General features: G+C 34.4%; 1 protein-coding gene across 1 annotated transcript in view; it reads right to left on the reverse strand.

Moving 5' to 3' along the window:
- The window catches only part of zcchc7.L (zinc finger, CCHC domain containing 7 L homeolog), an 88,738-nt gene that overhangs the window by 22,083 nt on the left and 47,318 nt on the right, over positions 1-19,337 (reverse strand). The window contains exons 3-5 of the mRNA XM_018256525.2: positions 5,375-5,418; positions 4,399-4,518; positions 2,533-2,703 (exon numbers count right to left, since the gene is read on the reverse strand). Coding sequence (XP_018112014.1) covers positions 2,533-2,703; positions 4,399-4,518; positions 5,375-5,418 — 335 coding nt within the window. The remainder of the gene's footprint in view (positions 1-2,532; positions 2,704-4,398; positions 4,519-5,374; positions 5,419-19,337) is intronic.

Raw genomic sequence — 19,337 nt, forward strand, 5'->3', positions numbered from 1 at the left:
ATTTCCACTTCCCCATTTTCAAATGTGAACATCAAAGAAAATACAACAGCCCCTGACAGCAGACCGAAACCAGAGTTGTCAATAGACAGGCCCTTGCCACCAGTTCTCTTATTTCCACAACAGTGAACAAACACAAAATACACCACTAAGCGGCCTTTCCCTCTTTTTCAACTCTTCTTGGTCAGTCGTCTGCCTTGTAGTAGTGAGAGTCCATGTACACAGCATTCTGGGAACACAGCACTAAAAAAAAGGATTAGCTGCACTTACATGCTAGCACTTGCAAAAAGTGAGGGGAAAAATACTAGTACAGGATTTGATATATGAAAAAGCCAAAATGCTTGTACTGGAAAGAGACTTAGGACAAGCTTGTGTGCTCCCTGGGAGAAAATGTTGCTGTGATGAGTGACAGGGCTTTCAGGAAATATGTTCACAATCACAGACAGGGAAGGCCATGACCTAGATCGTTTAAGAGCTTGTCTTGTCAAATTATCAAAAGCTCCTTCCTTTTCTGAATAAAAAGGGTGACATAAGTGAGTGTCAGAAAGCTGTGGGCTGACAAGCCAAGCATACAATAACAGGACGTCACATACTTGGCAAAACACCGCCACTGCTGGCGGCAAATCTTAATGAGAGAGCGCGGCTGGCCCAGGAGACTTGAGTCCCTGCTGGCACAGCAACTCATCTTGCAGAGAAAATCCTTCAGCTCCCAGTCAGTTATGCTCTGACACAACGCCTACAATTACTAAACACAACTTTTTAACAGAATCCTCTTGTGCTTTGTCAAGCCGCTTGCTATTACAAGCTTGCCCAGTACAAGCCTCTGCTGTAAAACAAAGGCTTTACCAACATGCAGCACACAATACTGGTAGAGGAAGGAGTAACATTTAGTTAATTGTCAGGAAGATATAAAACATATATATATGTTAATAAGATAAGCTGCCTTTGTTTTAAAAAATGTCTTCCAAAATTCCTCTGTCAACCACTGAAGTAACAGTAGGGGAACCTGGATGGAAAGGGGACTCTGTAAGGAGTAACCAACCACAAATTGCTCAAATGCTTTAAATTATTTGCCATCTTGCAGCATAGGGCCTTTATAATGTTTCATTAATCTGCCATCATTTGTTCCCTTGCTAAGTATCCTGTGAGCTACTTCAGCAGAGTTAGAAGTATTTTTCCCAAATGATCAACATAAGTTGAGTAGTTAAATTCTCTGGTATGCTATGGTTTAACAGCTTATTTGATGGGTCCAGAATCTGGGATTTCTAGCCTAATTCATGTAGCTGCCATTGAGAAGACTTAGAACTCAATTTAGTCATTTTTGTTTCACACTTTAATGACTGTGCACAAGAAGCCAACATTTACAGAAAGAAATGTAAATCAAACAGTTATAGTCTGTTGACATTTACACTGCATGGCTTACTCAACCAATATATTCATACCCGACTAAAGGACAATACTAATTACATATATTGATTTCATTTCTGAGTTTTTGAATAGATATGTCTTTCTCAAGTGAGAGGAGCAGAAATGCAAAACATCCTCTTTTGAATGCATGCACAGACCAGGTCATTTCTTAATTGTGAATGAGGCCATCTCAGAAATGATCTGCAAATGGCAATTGCTGCTGCAAGTCGACCTTGCAAATAAATTAAATAAATTAAATAAAGAGAAAAAAGAAAAACACAGACAACCTCAATGTACAAGATGAATACAAGGTGTTTTCACTTTTCACTAATGTTTCATTAAGTTCCACAAATAATTGTTGATTGTTTGCAATTCAAAATGTCATCCCCACATATAGTAGTTCTCTTAATCAATACAAGATCAATGATGCTAAATAAAAAACTAGAGATGTAGAGTACTGTTCTTAAAATATTTTATGTGACCAAGTTCTGAGGTCCAGAGATCTTTGAGATCATGGGCCGACGGCAAAATAAATATAAGTATGGGTATTGTTTGGCACTGCTTTATTTTGGAGCTTTCTGAATAACAGATGTCTGGATAATAGCTCCATCACCCTAGAAAGTACAACAATAAAAAATATACTTTCTATTGTGATGGTTTTACTACATTGTGTGGCTTAAATAATGACATTAGCTCATCAGGTCTTACAACTAGGGATGCACCAAATCCAGGTTTGGTTCATCACATGAATAAGGAAACCTTATCATTTTTTCCGTGCACTGTGCACAAGGTCCTTTTCGCCCTATCAGGTTCTAATTTGCATATTCAAATTAGGAATCAGATGTGATTTGGGTGAATCCCAAAATAGTGGATTAGGTGCATCCCTACTTCAGACCCAAAATTAAACGCAAAAGACACACTAATGCATATCATTTCCTTCTTACTAATCCATTCAAGAAAACAGAGAATAGGAAATGCAGTGCTGCTCATTTACAGGGGAGTGCTAGTAAGTAAACCTTACCTATTTTTTTTTTTTTGGAAATTTTAGCTAACAAGATCAAAAAGGAAATGTCAGTGACTGGGTAAAATATAAATTAACATATACAATATATACATTATTACACTCACATCAGCATAGTGACCTGGCATTGAACAACGATGACAAGTCTTCCTCCAATAGGCTCGCTCAATGCATTCCTTAAAGAAATGCCCCGGCAGAAAGCAGTTTAAACAATAACGTGATGGGCAAGAATTTTGGTAGTGTCCTCTCTCACCACAGAGACAACAGGCTGGTAGTTTCTAATAAGACATAAAGCAAGATCAAATTAAATAACATTTATGTAAGCAGAAACAAATGAAAACAGGCATGACATACTTAGGATTAAATATAAAAAATAGTCAAAAATAAATGCAAAAAAAGAATGACACTGGATATGTACTTGAATTAAAAAAATTTATTATAATGTTCCTTTATCTATTAAAAGCTTCTCTTTTGTTCTTTTCTCCCCCGTTTTCTATACTATTTTTCTCTGCCTGGAAATGTTTTTTCTTGAGCCACCCAAATGTCACTTTGGCCTTGTGTTTTTGATCATTGATTTACTCAAAGATGCACTTTCCCTTCAATTTCAAACATTCTTGTGATAGGCAGATGGGATGTGGAACAGAAAGTGTTTACCTCCAAATGCATAAAATGTCTGTTAAACACCACTAAGGATTAATAGAATGAGATGATGTGATCATAATAGTCAAACATCAAATAGAGGAAAAAGATTGGTCACCTAACTAATACAATTACTGGGGCATTTTCACACAAGACCACAGGGATTATTTACCCACATCAACCAATCAGATCACTGCTTTAATATTTTTTAGCATTTTCAAAGCCAAATTGTTGATTGATTTCTACTGGCAACAGTAGCCCCCATGTGTCATGGGTAAATGAGGAATCCTTGTTAGAAGTAAGGATTATTGTGCTAAGGCTACTTTTTTTACTCAATAGGAGCTTCTTATCCACATCCCTGTTTGCATATTCTTCCCATTTCTACCCAAGACAACAGCTATTTAGTCCCCTCAGAATTCAAGCTATGGATTTCTGTACAATGATTAAAAATAAATGAGAAATGTTAACCTTTTTAAAAGATATAAACATACTTTTGACTGCCCCTCTATATTTCCCTATCCTAACTGTAGGGCATCTAACAGTCTGCACTAATACAGCACAAACATACAAGACCTTTATCCAACTGCAAAAGTATCCATAGCAATTGTTTACTTTGTTTACATATTTAAATGTAGAACATTTTAACACCAAAAAAAAAATAAGACAGTGATGCAAGTTACTTTAAATTCCTGCTTATAACTCCCAATTACAATTAATAATCATCCTAATTTTATTACTATTAGCATTGTACTCCAACACAATGGGAACCTTATTTTAGAGAATTGTAAATGATAGAACAGAGAAAAATTGAGACATGCATAGCTGGCAAAGGGTATACTCATGGTTGACCCACACGTCTGTCAATAAAATAACCTGTTAAATTCAAAATAAATTACTATAAATACCTAACCCTAAGTATCTGTGGCCCAAGACAAACAATTTGCGGTCACAGAAAAATGTATATTTCTCAACTTGCACCTTCTTTGTGTATTATGCACATCAAAAGTAATACTTCTCACAAATTCCAATTCTTGTTATTGTAACAAAACTTTAATAGATGTTAACACATGAGATGAAAGTATTTTAAACAGGCACCAAAATAAATAAAAATCATCAACATAAGCAGATCTACTTAACAAAGGTGCAAATACATTTAATTACATAACATAATTTGAAAACATTTTAACTAGAAACTAGTGTGCACTGGAAAATGCAGTTTGTGGCATATATAGATAAAGCAAAATAAATAGAAACACAGCTAATTTTGGCTATTTTTTTTAATTAATATCAGTTGTGTATATATTCAAACAATAAAAAAAGTTTTTTTTCTTTACCTTAGGAACAGGGCAGTTTTTGGACAAATGTCCCCGTTTATCACAGTTTCTACATACAACATTCTTGTCTGTATAATAGCGATTTGACCGTCTTAGAGGAGTATAGTTACCAATCTGGGCCTGCAACACAGAATTAAATTAATCACACAAGACACCTGCCTTTGATTTGCTCTAAAATTCATTGAGACATACAGAATCAACAATAATTCAATCAATGGGCAACAAAACATGCATACACTGTAAAAGTGCTAAATGTGAAATAAACTACAGGTATGGGACCCGTTATGAAGAATGCTCGGGACATGGGTTTTTCCAAATAAGGGATCTTTCCGTAATTTGAATCACCATCCCCACAATTCGGAACTTTCTGGATAACTGGTTTCCGGGTAACGGATCCCATACCTGTACTGGGAAATGCAGTTTTTAAATAGTTGATAATCTAATGAAAAACAATCTTACTGATATCATTTTTTTTCAGAGCACTTTTTGGATTAAAAAAAAATTAGTGCATTATTAAAGAACCCAAAAACATTACTTGAACTAATTAATGTATTACAAACACTGAACAGATACAGTTCAGTGGTGGACAGAATTAGTACTATCCAAAGTGACCTCTTGCCTCTCATATTGCAATAGAGTCCTGGATAACTTGAACTAACATTTATTAAGAGTAAAATGTGTTTTGTAAGAGTTCACTTTCAGGCATGGTTAAACAGCCCCTGCTGTAATACAGATTTAGAGGGATGCCCAAAATAATATATATATATATTTTATTACTGTAGCCTACAGCTCTAGAACCAATTTCTCACCAATGGTTTGCCATTTTAATCTATACTTACCAACTCTCGGAAATGATGGGACACCCTACAGTTTGCAACGTGCTAATTAAATTCTTCTTATATGAAGAATGGAAGTGTTGATACACCCCAATATGATTTTTACATAAAAGTTTGAAGAGTACACTGGTTATTCTTACCTCTACATCCTTTTCACTAATGGACCATGCTGCTCCTCTTTCTCCTATAAAACAAATACATTGCTTAGAATTATGCGAAAACCTGTTAAAACGGATCATTTTATTCTTTGCATATAGAATAAAACTAAGCCCTAAACTAAGTTCCTGCGTCTGTTAAATTCCTAGAGGTGCTACAAGAGCAAAGCTGTAAAATAAAAATGGCTCCTTAATGAATGTGCTTAAACTTTAAGGTTGCTCAGGGTTTGTTGTAGCCCCATCAGACTCTGCATCCTCTAAGAATGTCCAACAATGAACGTCCAATAAACCATAGCCTAAATCGCACTGAAATTAACACCACCACCATTCAGTAGTGTTGATGCTTTTTATTCACTTGACTGTTTATTCTTGACTGAATATCTGTACCTAATCATAGTTGAAAAGAACACTCGAAGAAGGGGGATTGCCCCCGAAACGTTAAAATAAAAAGCATCCAAAAAACGTGCTATTCATTTGAGTGCCATTTGAACTAAGGTTTATTAGAGTTATACATTTTCATTTTGAGCAACAGGGCCACAGCTTATATGACTATACAGTTGTATGGCTACATGCATGAATTTGTTGTGTTTCTGAATTCAACAATGAAAGTGCCCAATTCTCATGTCAAAGTGTCAAACTGAGCATGTGTGTGAATTCGCTTGAATTATACAAGGAAGGGACAAGGACACACAAACTGTAAAGACATAAAGGAACATAATTCTTACTGCATAGCACTGTATATACACATTGGTGGGGAAACTAAGTTGAACTTTTAAAGAGTATAAAGAACATGGATAACCTACTTAACATAAAACAAATTAAAGTTAGGTGTCAGATGAAGGTATGTCGCACAAACAAACAAAAAAGAAAAGTTTGCATAGGTCTGTATTTATATGGTGCATATAAACATTAAAATGTCTAAATTAGATATTTTAGTCCCCTAATAATATTCCCCACATTTTAAAATAATAAACAGTGACTTTAAAAATTGTCTTGTACACATTCCATGTCCGCAAGAAGAAACTAGACCTTTATTTTACAACTATAATGGTAATAATGACAACGTATAGCAAAGATTAGGACACAACAGGATCATCATGCCGTTCGCAATGTCACATGCTTGCCAAGAAACTCCTTGCAATGCTTAATTCACATGATTATGCAGTAGAGTTAGAGACAGAGCCCTGTGTAAATTGCGGGCAATGACCTCTTGTAATCACTGAAGGAGAGAACATGTTAAAACAATGGGGTGCTACAGAGTTACAATGCACCATTCAATTAAACAACATTGTTTTGGAATTAAAATTCAAGGAACAGAAGCTTTTGACTGGTACTCTAATTAGTGTACTATGTGAAATACCCCTAAAATACACCATGTGACTCAATACAAAAAAAGTTAGAAAAAACAAAAGCATCCCTTTGTGTGCACTTTTATTCTGGCACATGCCACTTTTATAAACCTTGTTGTGCTTTTGTAATGTGAAAACTTTAACCCTGTATAATTGCTGTCCTAATGCCATGATAACCACAAGTTTAAAGTTGTGTTATATAGTGATGTCTTAGCACGGTTTTGAAAAGGTGTTTAACATGTGTTTACTGTGCTCATATTCACAACAATCTGCAATAGTCTTCTTAAGAGATGTCCTAAATAGTATGACTCCAGTAATAAATTATTATCTATTCACACAGCAAACAAAATATATACCGGTATATAAAAAAAAAAAAACACTTTCTTTTGTAAAGAGAAAATATACAAATACAATATTGGTTTAGAAAAAAATATCTATATTTTTTATTGTTTGATTCATTGTAAAAGACGGTATACAACAATTTTAAAGTACCAGGCTTTTAAAAAAAAAACAAACATTTTTTTGCAACCATATTTCCAAAGCAGGTGCCTTAGTAACTACATGGCAGTCTTTTTGGGTAGTTTGAAGCATTTTTAGTCTTACTTTTTGAACTATATGCCATGGGTTACTTAGGCAATAACTAAGTCTCATCAATAACAGTTTAAAAAAAAACTGCAATAACAGGGGGTATTCGCATAGAAATTGCATTTTAGAATTTTCATTTTGTTTTATTTGAAAAACTTGAAAATCTGGAATGTGCTCTTAGTGAAAACACAGCTTGAACGAAGTGAAATCGCATTCTACCCATCATTATCAATAAGCCTGGCAGATTTTGAATTAATCTCAAAACTTTAATTGAAAAATAGCTTGAATAGTGTGAATACAATACCCATTTAGAAATCTAAGTTTGGGGTTTCAGGTGCGCTATCATAAATCTGCCCAAACATTCCCACATACAGTGGGCTCCATGTGCATCAACAATGCAGCCAAACAAATTAAAGGACAAGGCCACTAAAAGGTCACAGTTTAAACTTTCTACTGCTGCTCCTTTATTTATAACATTCTGCAAAGAACACAGTTGCTTGTAAATAAAAAAAAAAAAACTATAAAAACAAATCCAATAGGATAAACAGGTATAAATATGTTTATGTAATTTGTCCATTTTCAACTACATTATCTGGCCAATACACTTGGGCTGATTTACTAACAAAGGTGCTAAATGGCACCTCTGTAGTTGCTGTAAGAAACATCACTGGCCCAATGTATCACCTATGTTAATAAATAAGCCCTATGTGAGCCCTTGGGAGACAGGTATGACCTACAGCTGATCACATTGAATTGCAGTTAGGTCATCACAACTAGAAATGTCTTAGTACATAACCTCTATTGGTGCCTTGGGGCATGGAGGAGATGATGTATGTGCTCCCTGCACAGAATATTCTATGGGGATATGATTCAATAAACTTTCAGTAATAAAGTGAATGTAAACGGCATTAAATAAATAGGGCATTTTCACTTATACATAAACATATACCGGTAGTAAAAGATACAATACAAAATTATAACATTTTTACACCAATCCTAAATAATAGGGCCTAAGTAGGACAATGTGGTACAGATGTCTTTATATTGGATATTTTACTGGAAAGAGTATTTGACAGACAAAACAATAGCTCAAGGTTGTTTTCCGTCCCCCCCCCACCAAAAAAAAAATATAATAAATGCAGGGGTCAAATTCTGAGTGGCAACTAACAACTTATGCAAAAAAATAAAGGGGATAGGTCATAATGGTACTTTTTACTTGACAATTTCAAATGAGCCACATTCGTAACTAAGAAAGCATAAATCCCTGCCTCTGACTTTATCAGGAGATTCAAACTGACTGTCATCCCCCACTACAAAAAACAACCTCTGTTTTTCAACAGCAAAGCTAAAATATAATTTTTTTAAAATAAATATATTCCTGAATAATAACTATATTTATGAACAGAAGGTGAACCTTAAAATTAAATATGAAGGATTCAATGCCATATTTCTTTTCAAATTATAAAGCACAATTCACAATATTCCATACAAAATGCATATAAAAAAAGCTCAGTACCAAGTAAAAAAAAAAAACAACTACATGACACAGAGCTAAATACAACTTTTAAAAACCCAGCTTCAGTTTCTTAATTTCTTAAACGGCAACCTTATTTCCTATGCAGGTGTCCTGAAGACAAGTCTGTCCCAGAAACTACATGGCAAACTCCCTTTGGGTAGCTTGATGCATTTTTAGACAGTTGCTTATTGTATTATTTCACTATGACCAGCTACATAGAAAATGCCATAAAAGCCAGAGGTTTTGCCAACTAATAACGTTGTTTTCTTTCTGTAGCCACCAAGAGCTATATGGCACCCCCAGAAATCAAGGTGTATAACCTTTCTGTAGCCGCTAAGAGATATCTTGCCTACAGAAATGGTATAACACAAATATGGAGAAAACAAAGCTGCCCATAGTATATTTAATAGGCAGACAAACTTTCCTGAGCAACATTACGCTTACTGACCCTGTAATATCATAAACATCTTTTAGTACGGACACATACTTCAGCCTATTTATGTTATCAGAAATGTCATCTGCAAAAGGAGACTATAAGAACATTCTTTTCTGAAACTAGCATCTAAAATGAAGCATCTCACCCAGTAATAATAATATCATTGTTTCCACTATAAATAAAGACCTTTCAGAATACAGTCTTATGTTCTTATGGTTGCAGTGTGCTGGTCAAGGTCAACAATTGACGAGAAGCCGAAGATACAGCAAGTTATATGAACTTTTGTGCTTTGATCCCACGGAGACTGCAGTAGAACAACAAATCATGTAAGAAGATGGGTTGCACCAGACCTGTAAAAGCAGCGATTTTCCACTCAAACTATATTTATGTACCGTGAGAAAAGCCTGCTGAGCTTTGCGCATCACGAGAGAAGCAAGCCAGAAATTGAGGAAATTCGTAAGAATTCAACACTGACAACTATTCAAGTTCAAATATGCTAGTTACAGGCCTATCAGTTCTCTCAGTCATTTAATGCCATATTACCCAATTATAGATCAACAGTAGCATCTATTGCACATGGGAATCAATAGGTGAACTATTTATATTGTAGTGCTTGCCTCTAACAGTTCCCCTTCTAAAAACAGGTTTACGAGAGTTTATTGCAATCTGTTGGTGTATGAGATCATTCTAACGTACAGTATTTTCATTGAAACAGTCTAGCATTCTGGCTGTGTGGGACAATCTTGTCACCAGGAATGTTGTAATTTCTGAATCGATATTTTTTTTTCAAATGCAGAGTTTAGATTAGTACAAATTATTTTGAAAAGTGCCCTAAAGGGGTTCTGTTGTGCTCATTTTATGCATTTTTACCAAATCAATACAAGTATGGGACCGGTTATCTAGAATGCTTGGGACCTGGGGTTTTCGAGATAACTGATCTTTCCTTAATTTGGATCTCCATACCTTAAGTCTACTAGTAAATCATGTAAACATTAAATAAACCCAATAGGCTGGTTTTGCTTCCAATAAAGATTAATTATATCTTAGCTGGAAACAAGTACAAGAAAGGGTTTCATTATTATAGAGAAAGACTTTATTGTTTAAAAAAACAAAAACAAAAAAAAACTATTATTTGTATTTGGAGTCTATGGAAGACGGCCTTCCCAAAATTCAGAGCTCTCTGGATACCGGGTTTCCGGATAATGGATCCCATACCTGTTTAAGTATTTCACTGGATGTATTTTAATAAACACATTTTCAATTTAGCACCTGTATTTTTTTTTTTTTAATGGTTTATTATTATGAGTGCATTTACCACGACTGTTTTTTCTTAATTAGTTGTAAGTTCATTCGAGGTATAAAAAAAGTAATATAAAAGTAAAGCTATGCCCTTTTAAACCCATTGGGACCCTTGTAGAAGATTCCTTCCTCAATCACATCACCCAAACTCAGCAGGTGGGCAGTTACCTCCTGATGAGCCTCCCCAGCTATCATTTTCCAACTGGAAAGTGCTCGTAGAAAGCTACGATCCAAGCAGATGATGAATCAGTAATTACTTTATACATACAATTTGTAAGAATTCATATAAATGATTTGTTTCTGATATCTTTTGCAATATTTAAAGGAGAAACTAGAGTTGAACAGCTGCCAAAATGGTAACTTACCAAAATTAACTGAGATTAGCTTGCCTGTGTAAACATGACCAACACATTACAAGACAAAGTAGGAATGTCATACTTTAGTAAACATGGGCCCTGTGTTACTGTTTGCACTAAAAGTTTTCATTGTTAATGGACTATTTATAGACAATTTTAATAAAGTTTAGTGCATGGATGCCTTGAGTCAGTTGTTCTACAGAAGGTAAAATTCTATCAGTAAGACATGTAGCTGTTCAGGTATCTCCAAAGTCTTATGGAGGCAGCCATATATACCGTAATAAATATTCATAATATAAGCCCATACACGCTATACTGAGAATTTACATTGAACCAAATACATTTAAGCATACCCCCCATATCTGCAGGAAATCTGTATATAAATATATGAAACTGTCAAAGGATATTCACAATAGTTGCAATTGGAAAAATAATCCTACAAAGAAAATTAAAATGTCAAAAGAAAAGATATTCAAGGCAGAATAAATAGATTATCAAATTAAAGAATATTAATATATCATCATGTAGAAAGGTGAATATTTACCACCTCTCTTTTAAAATAAGTAATGGGTTTCCTTACCACTAAAATGAAAGAAAAAAACGGAATACATTTCAAGCAAAAGATGAATTACACATAGGCATCTATTAATGGTTAATTTAGATATCAGAGCTCACATACCAACATGCAGTACAATACAATGCTTATAGCAACAAATCCATGATTCGTTTTGAGCATACTTCTATAAGCCAGAAAATAAACGCGGACATTTAATTGGTTGCTATGGGTAACAGCACTGGTGCAATTATAGGCGGAGAATAATAAAGATTTAGAGAGGCTTAGCCAACTGCTATATATTCATATATATATATTTATATGAAAATGAAACGCTTTCTACTGGTACCATTTAGCACCTATGTTAGAAAATGAGCCCTATGACCTCTGTTCTCATATAGAAGACCTTCTCATGTTTTGATTTTCATACCATTTACACAGTTGGTTCATTTAACCTTTAAATTTAAAAAATCTGGTTGCAGATGGCATAGCTCTCTACATATAATAATAAGCATTAGCTACAAACTTATTCAAACTCTACCCCACTTAAAAATGTTTAATACACACAGCAATTTAAAAGGGCAGCCTATAGTTACTGTATTCTCTTTAATGTCAGTGGGAAGCTGAGAATCAATGGATTTGGTGCCACCTAACAAAATGCCGACTGTGTAATAGCCCATAGAGATAAAATACTAGCTGCCTTTATATCCTATGTGATAATTTTATTTGAGGTTCATATTTGCAGCACTGTTAATACTAACACATTTTATATTTTTACATTTTATATACACAGTGTGCTAGCACTAATATCATGTACTAAACTAACCTGTTGCCCCTGTAGTCAGTCATTACCAACCAGCAACCATCAGGTAAAGAGTTACGGTACCCTGTGCGGGACAGTGGGAGGTTTCAGAAGCATGACATATCTGTTATAAGGTAGTCTGGAATACTTTAGACTGTTCTCCACCCCCTTTATTCACCCCTTGCTGCCTTTCTAAATTTTCTAAATAGCAACAATCTATATATTTTTAGTTACAGTTTCGCCAATGCCATGGTCCGTTATAAATAATGCACTTCAACATATACAGTATTATTTGTCACTGCATACTCATTTATAGGCCTTGACTTTTATGACTGGCTACTAAATGGGCCTATATCTTCCTACATTTTAAATTTTATAAAAATGAAGTTGCTAATGAATCACTGGTGACCCTGTCCTATCAAGCTGCTCATCTTTTTTCCTCTTTGGGAAAACAGCTACAGACATCAAGGGGCCTATTTATTAAACCTCAATTTTTTCTGGTTGAGTTTTTAAAGTGGAAAACACAAACTTTTAGAGGGTAAAAAGCTAAAATTTTTAGAGATTTATTATGCACAAAAGCTGCTAAAATCCAAATCTGTAGATACTCTGGTTAAAACCTGTCGAGTTCATGTAGAAGTCAATGGCAGATGTCCCTTTAACAATTTGAAGATGTGATCTGCGCTGGGTTTCGTACAAAAATCCGAAAAATTCAGGGTTTTTGGGAGAAAAAAACATGCGATTTGAGCGTCACATCCGGAAAAAAAATTCATACGATCTAAATTTTCGTTGGATTTTATTGAGACTTTTTCAAGCTGATTATTTCATACGAGTTAAGTTCGTGGATGGGAGTTAGGTCGACTTTGTTTTAATAAAATTTTTGGATAAATTGGAGTTTTAGTAAACACCCCCCCAAGTGTCATTGAAAATCAAATACCAATAACTGTTTTCTGGCTTTTGTTGCAGAGATACCATTATAAAAATATAGAGGAAAAAAATAGCATCCCCCTTTATATTTTTAAGGGTTTACAATAACCCCTTTACTGTCAATTAATAAAATATTTCAAATTGTTGTTATTTAAGTAGAACATTTCTGATGAATATAGTCTTATGTTTTTCATCTGTTCTTTTTATGTGGTTACAACTCTGCCTATAAAGACCACAGGAAGAGTTAAATTCATGGCATGCTTCGTCTACCACACAGTTGGGAGAGTTCTTTAAATAGGGTCTGTCACTCTTTCTACCCATCAATGGGATTTCCTCTTCAAACTGCTGATTTGTTCAGGTACACAACAGAGGAAATTTCAGTTAACCTTTGTTTCACCCTAGGGAAAAATGCTTATCTGGAAAAATTTTTTAAAAAAAAACGCATAAAGAAGGAACAAGTTCCACTGCTCTGGATTACCGGCACAAGCAAAAAGTTAATAATGGAAAATAATCTATTACAAAGCAAAGCAAACAAACAACAAAAAACATTTCCCTTATGTAATCCAATTTAAAACACCTTATAGCAGTCCAAGCTGCAAAAATATATAAATAAAGTTGAACTAAAATTTATAGAAAAAGCATTATTTAAAAAAAGATGTAGTCATTAATATCACATCATAATGTTTATAAAACCAGCTTTCTATTGACAGGTATTTTTGGATTTATCTCAGCCCAAACTATTTTTTGATTGAGAAGGTGGCTTATTACAAGACTTCTAAATACTTCTGTTGAAGTTCATGGTGAAAATAATTAAGTATCTGGATTTAAAATACCTTGTTTGTCTGCATGATGATCATTTTAACAAAAGAAAGCTAAAAAACACAAATAATGATAACAAATGGAGAACTTTACAAACACTGTGTTTTGAGTTTAAAGAACTGCATATCTTGACAGCGCTATATAAATAAATGATGATGATGATGATGGTTTATCATGGGATAATATTGCCTGGGACTGGAATTTGAAAATAAATCAGTACACCATGCTGAGTACCGATGTAAAAAATTATTAAAAATATTACCAACTTCTTCAAGCTGTATGTATTGTGCTCAAATACATTATCCAAAGCAGTTTTCTTTTTGGGGATATTTTAGCAATTGCAACTAAAGTATTAGCCATTATGAAACACCACTAATGCTTTCATGTAACACCAGCATTTTTGTATAGATATATTGCAAATAAGTTAGATTTACCGTTTTGCCACTTACCAAGTCCCCTGCTTTTTAACACCAAAAGCACCACAATGTTGTGACACTTAAATATACTACAAGTCATTTCTATTTAAAAAATGATGGCTCAGCTGTATCTCTCTAGTTTTTCCAAAACTATAGACCTTGAATATGAAATGCGTAAAGCAGGAATTTAAGAAATGCCGTTACTACCCCCTGATGTTTCTATATTGAACGTTATCTTTAGGGGTTATTTTTAACACAAATGCCAGTGCTCACTTCCCAGACAGACACCAATGTTGATGCTTTCATTAAGGAGATTGACTGCATATAACCCTATATCATTTACAAGAGAACATAACTCTTGAAGTGTTGTTTGTATTGCATATATATATATATATATATATAATATCCTCTCACAATCAATGACTGTGAGACAATAATATTCATGGACTTATATATATATATATATATATATATATATATATATATATATATATATATATATATATATATATATATATATGGCTTAACGCACAGAAACACTAAAGCAATTACTGAAATACCTACATATGAATTTATTAAAATACTTCCTGTTTTTTTACAGACCTATACACTATGGATAAAATGTAAATAACTAAAATAGAAAAGAATTTTAAAATGTTCTGCTCAGCTCTAAGGGAATTTACATAACCAAGCACAGAAGGCAATTATTATTCATGTTCTCTCAATACAGACAAAAATATTGCTGTAATAACTAAGAATTGAACATGTATTAAAGGGCATGTTTTATTATATTCTGCATGTAGTTGAATAATACAAAACTTCTTATTTTAAAAATCATGAAAGAGACACATAGCTACTCAATGATAAAACAGTTTACATTCATAATGGACACAAAGTTTGCCTTTCTATTAACTTGGCAAAATGCTCTCCTTGCTAGCCTTTTCTAGAATAGAAAAAGAAGAAAGGGTGCGGAAACAAATTACATTTGATAAAAGAAACTAAATGTATCCCACATGAGCATCAATATGCCAAGTAGACGCAAGGCAATCCATGCTTTAACTCAATGCTTTCAATGGTGCAGCCTAGTGATCACACGGTTTTGGTGATACTTGTCTGTTGCCATTAGCAACCCCCCTCAAGTGTAACGATGCTGGGCTACAATGGCTTTGACTAGGCCACATTCTCTTCCCTTAAATGAATGCTACTGGGCCATCTGTGTCGGCTAGCATAAAAGGCAAGTCTGCCTGTGGGCCCGTCAGTCTGAACACCACCCCTCTGACCCTGATTAAATACAAGTTTCAGTCTCTTTTTATGCTCCCTGTTGACTTCTCCTATTAAGGGAGCACTAGGACAAAGAAAGCGGAAGAGTGGACTATCTGCTCCCAAAAAAGGTGATGTCTGATACTGCTCAACACAAGGATTAGCAAGGCAATACATAACAAAAGAGAGTTTGAAGGAGGTGGGAAAGAGAGCAAAAAACTGTTTCAGGGACAGCTCTGACTATATCAAAGATACATAACTTGATAAACTGACTAGACAATGAAGGATACAAATCATTATAAAATGCTATAAAAGATTATATATGTAAACAAACTGGAGAAGACATTCCTAAAGATTTCTGCTACAAGACATTTTGACATATTTTGTTTATGCAAAAGCTGTTATAAGTGATAAGCCACTGATTTAAAAATCATCATGAAACGATCTTTCTTTAAAAAAGGACAACATTTTCAAGCTTGCTAGGAACACTACATGGATTAAAACTAGAGGAATACAGTGTTCTAATGATTTTTCAGTAGTGTCCCATGTACGGCTTTGCCTATGTACAGCATTACGAAATTTTACCATTCACACATGCTGCATGTTTATCACTGTAAAAATGGAACACATCTAATGAAAAAGGGTACTAAAACCTCTAAAGTAGAATCAAAAGCAAGACATGTATTACAATGAACACTGTAGAAGCAAATGCCTCATCACAAATTCTTTGTAATGCTTTATAGCAACATTTTTTTAATAAATCATTTGGTGAAATCACGCTGTTTCTGGATATATTGAAAATTATTTCTGCATATGAGAGGCCAGGATATGTACAATATTTTATGTCGTTTACAAATGTGGATATAAAATAAAGACTTGAATTAACATCCCGATAAATTCTAACATGCTACCTTGAGTGTTCCTAAATAATCACTGTGCTCTTCTATATCCTTGTCTATGACATAACTTTTTTTTTTAATACAAAACACAGTGCAGTTTCGGTATATCTATCCCTTCAATGGTTTACAAAAATGGTCAGATATTAAGTTTTTCTTTATATGTGACAGTATAAATGATTCATTGAAGAAGCATAATTGAAGACAGGTCTAACTATGAAGACATTTTTATTCACACAACATATTTTGAGCAGTGGCTCTTTACCAAGTGAACATAGTTTCTCTCTACAATTATACTTTTGAAGAATTATTTGTTTAACCCTTTAAGTGCCATAACATCCACAGAGCTCAAATAAAAAGGCAATAATGACAGAACCACAACTACTACATTTCCTGCAGGCATTTCAATCTATGCCAGGTTTATTTGCATGGCAATACAAAGAAAGGGTTAAGCAATAAATCCCCCTCTACATCTGTCTGTTTGATACTAAGATTTTAAATATATTTTTTTCTTTATGGTTAATTTAAATTACACTGCAACATTAAGAATCATCAAGACTGTCTGACGAGGCGTACCTTGATCTCCTTTTTCCATGAAGGAGCATCTGTTAAAGAGATATTGCAGGGCACCTACCAGTTTTGTATAGGCAAAAACATATACCAATGATCACTGAAATTACTTGTTTCCTGCAGAGTTTTAATTAGATTTCCAGATGGTTTGTGGGGATTCCTGAAACTCCTATAAATATCACAGGCTTTTAACAGCTTCCCTGGTTTCCAATACGATGATGTATTTAATAAAAATGTGTGCAGAATGAAAAATTCTAATAAAATAAAGAATGTCAGAATGTTTTAATCAAGCCACAGTGTGTTACAAATGTTATCTAAGAGGTTATGTAAATAAGTCTCCTGTTAAAAACAGAGTCACACCCTTGGAGTGCCATCCCAAGGACTGGTGTGGGGATAGTACTTTGTGTACCCAAATCACTGTACTTGAGGAGCTAGAGCTGCCCTAAAACACAGCCTCAACACTTTACAAAGCACCAAGACATTATTCTCAATGGCAGCAGTCTGAAGCCCAGTGCTACGCAAAGAACGTGAGCTCTAGCTTAAAAAAAATAAAATAATTCTGGCAAAACAACTCCAGGCCACTGGGTCATGGAAATGTACTTTTGCGTGTTATAAATGTTGAGACGGTATGTCAGTATTGCTTTAAGATTAGTGCTAGGCAATGCCCAGCAACTGTCACATAGTTGCCAGCAACAACAACCAAAGCTGAAAATAGAAAGTTATATAATTTAGGTGAGAAAAATGCAGTTACATGCAAAAATACATGAGAAACAAAACAGACACAAGGTACCCAAACAAAACTCAACCCGATACTTGACAGGTAGGGACATTTCATGGAAGGCCCATGTCTAACAGGCAAAGCAAACAAATAAAAGCCTTTGTAGTTAACAAAGGAGTATTGCCAGTGGAAACAAATAGAATACATTTTCTCCATGACTGTGCAGCAAAGGTTTTATTGTGAAAGCAAATGTATATTGTTATATTAACAGAACTAAAGTTGTTTTGCATCGACAATGTCTTCCATATGGCTGTGCTTCTATCTGCATACTGTGCCATGTACAGGTATGGGATCCATTATCTGGAAGCCCATTATCCAGAAACCTCCGAATTACGGGAAGACTGTCTTCCATAGACTCCATTTTATCCAAATAATCTATCTTTTAAAAAATGATTTCCTTTTTCTCATTAATAATAAATCAATACTTTGAACTTGGTCCAAATGAAGATATAATTAATCCTTATTGAAAGCAAAAGCCAGCCTATTGGGTTTATTTAATATTTAAATTATTTTCTAGTAGACCAGGTATGATGGTCCAAATTACGGAAAGATCGGTTATCGAGAAAGCCCCAGGTCCCTATAATTCTGGATAACATACCTGTACTACATTAGTGAAGGATAATGCATATATATATGCTATATTGCTTGAAACATTGGTATTAACAAGGGAACTAGAATTTGTTTGTAAATTTTGTAACCTTTGTCCCTATTGTATCACTGGCAACTCCTATAACTTAACTGTATCCGTGTAGTGTGGAGAGAAGCTGCTCCCATCTAAAATCTTCATAATGAGCAAAAAAAGACCAAGTTCATTTTCCTGGACTACAGGTTGCTTCCAGTTTATATGCATTTGCTTACCAATCATGGAGATATAAGGGGCATGGTAAATATTTACCATTCACATCCGATCATGCAACTCTCACAAATAACACCTGTTGGAGTTACATGACACATTCGTAATCCTATCATAGTAACTACACAGAATCAACACCTCTATGAATTTCAGATGTCACCTCTCTGAAGAGTTACAATGTGATTGGATTAGTGGAAGAGTTTATATCTTCCCGCACCAGTCAGTTGAACTGAAGACGCTGCTCAGATGAGTAGTGAAACGTCCTCAATAATTACTCAGCAAGTCCAGTTGCTTTTTGAATTACTTATATTAGATATACAATGACCTGGATGAATGAAAATCTTCATAGTCGTAAAGATATGCCATTTATCAGTGAGATAGTGCCTTGGGGCCAGTGCAATGGTGCACACAAAAAATTGGAGGCTTTAGTCCCCCTCTAATTTAAGATTTACATTTATGAAAGTTATCTGCTGTAAATGGTAGTAGCACTTCATTGGTGTAAATGGTACCAAATGTAAAAATGTCAGAAAGTTAAA

Source organism: Xenopus laevis, chromosome 1L, assembly GCF_017654675.1.
Source record: "Xenopus laevis strain J_2021 chromosome 1L, Xenopus_laevis_v10.1, whole genome shotgun sequence".
In the NCBI taxonomy this organism is placed as follows: Eukaryota; Metazoa; Chordata; class Amphibia; order Anura; family Pipidae; genus Xenopus; species Xenopus laevis.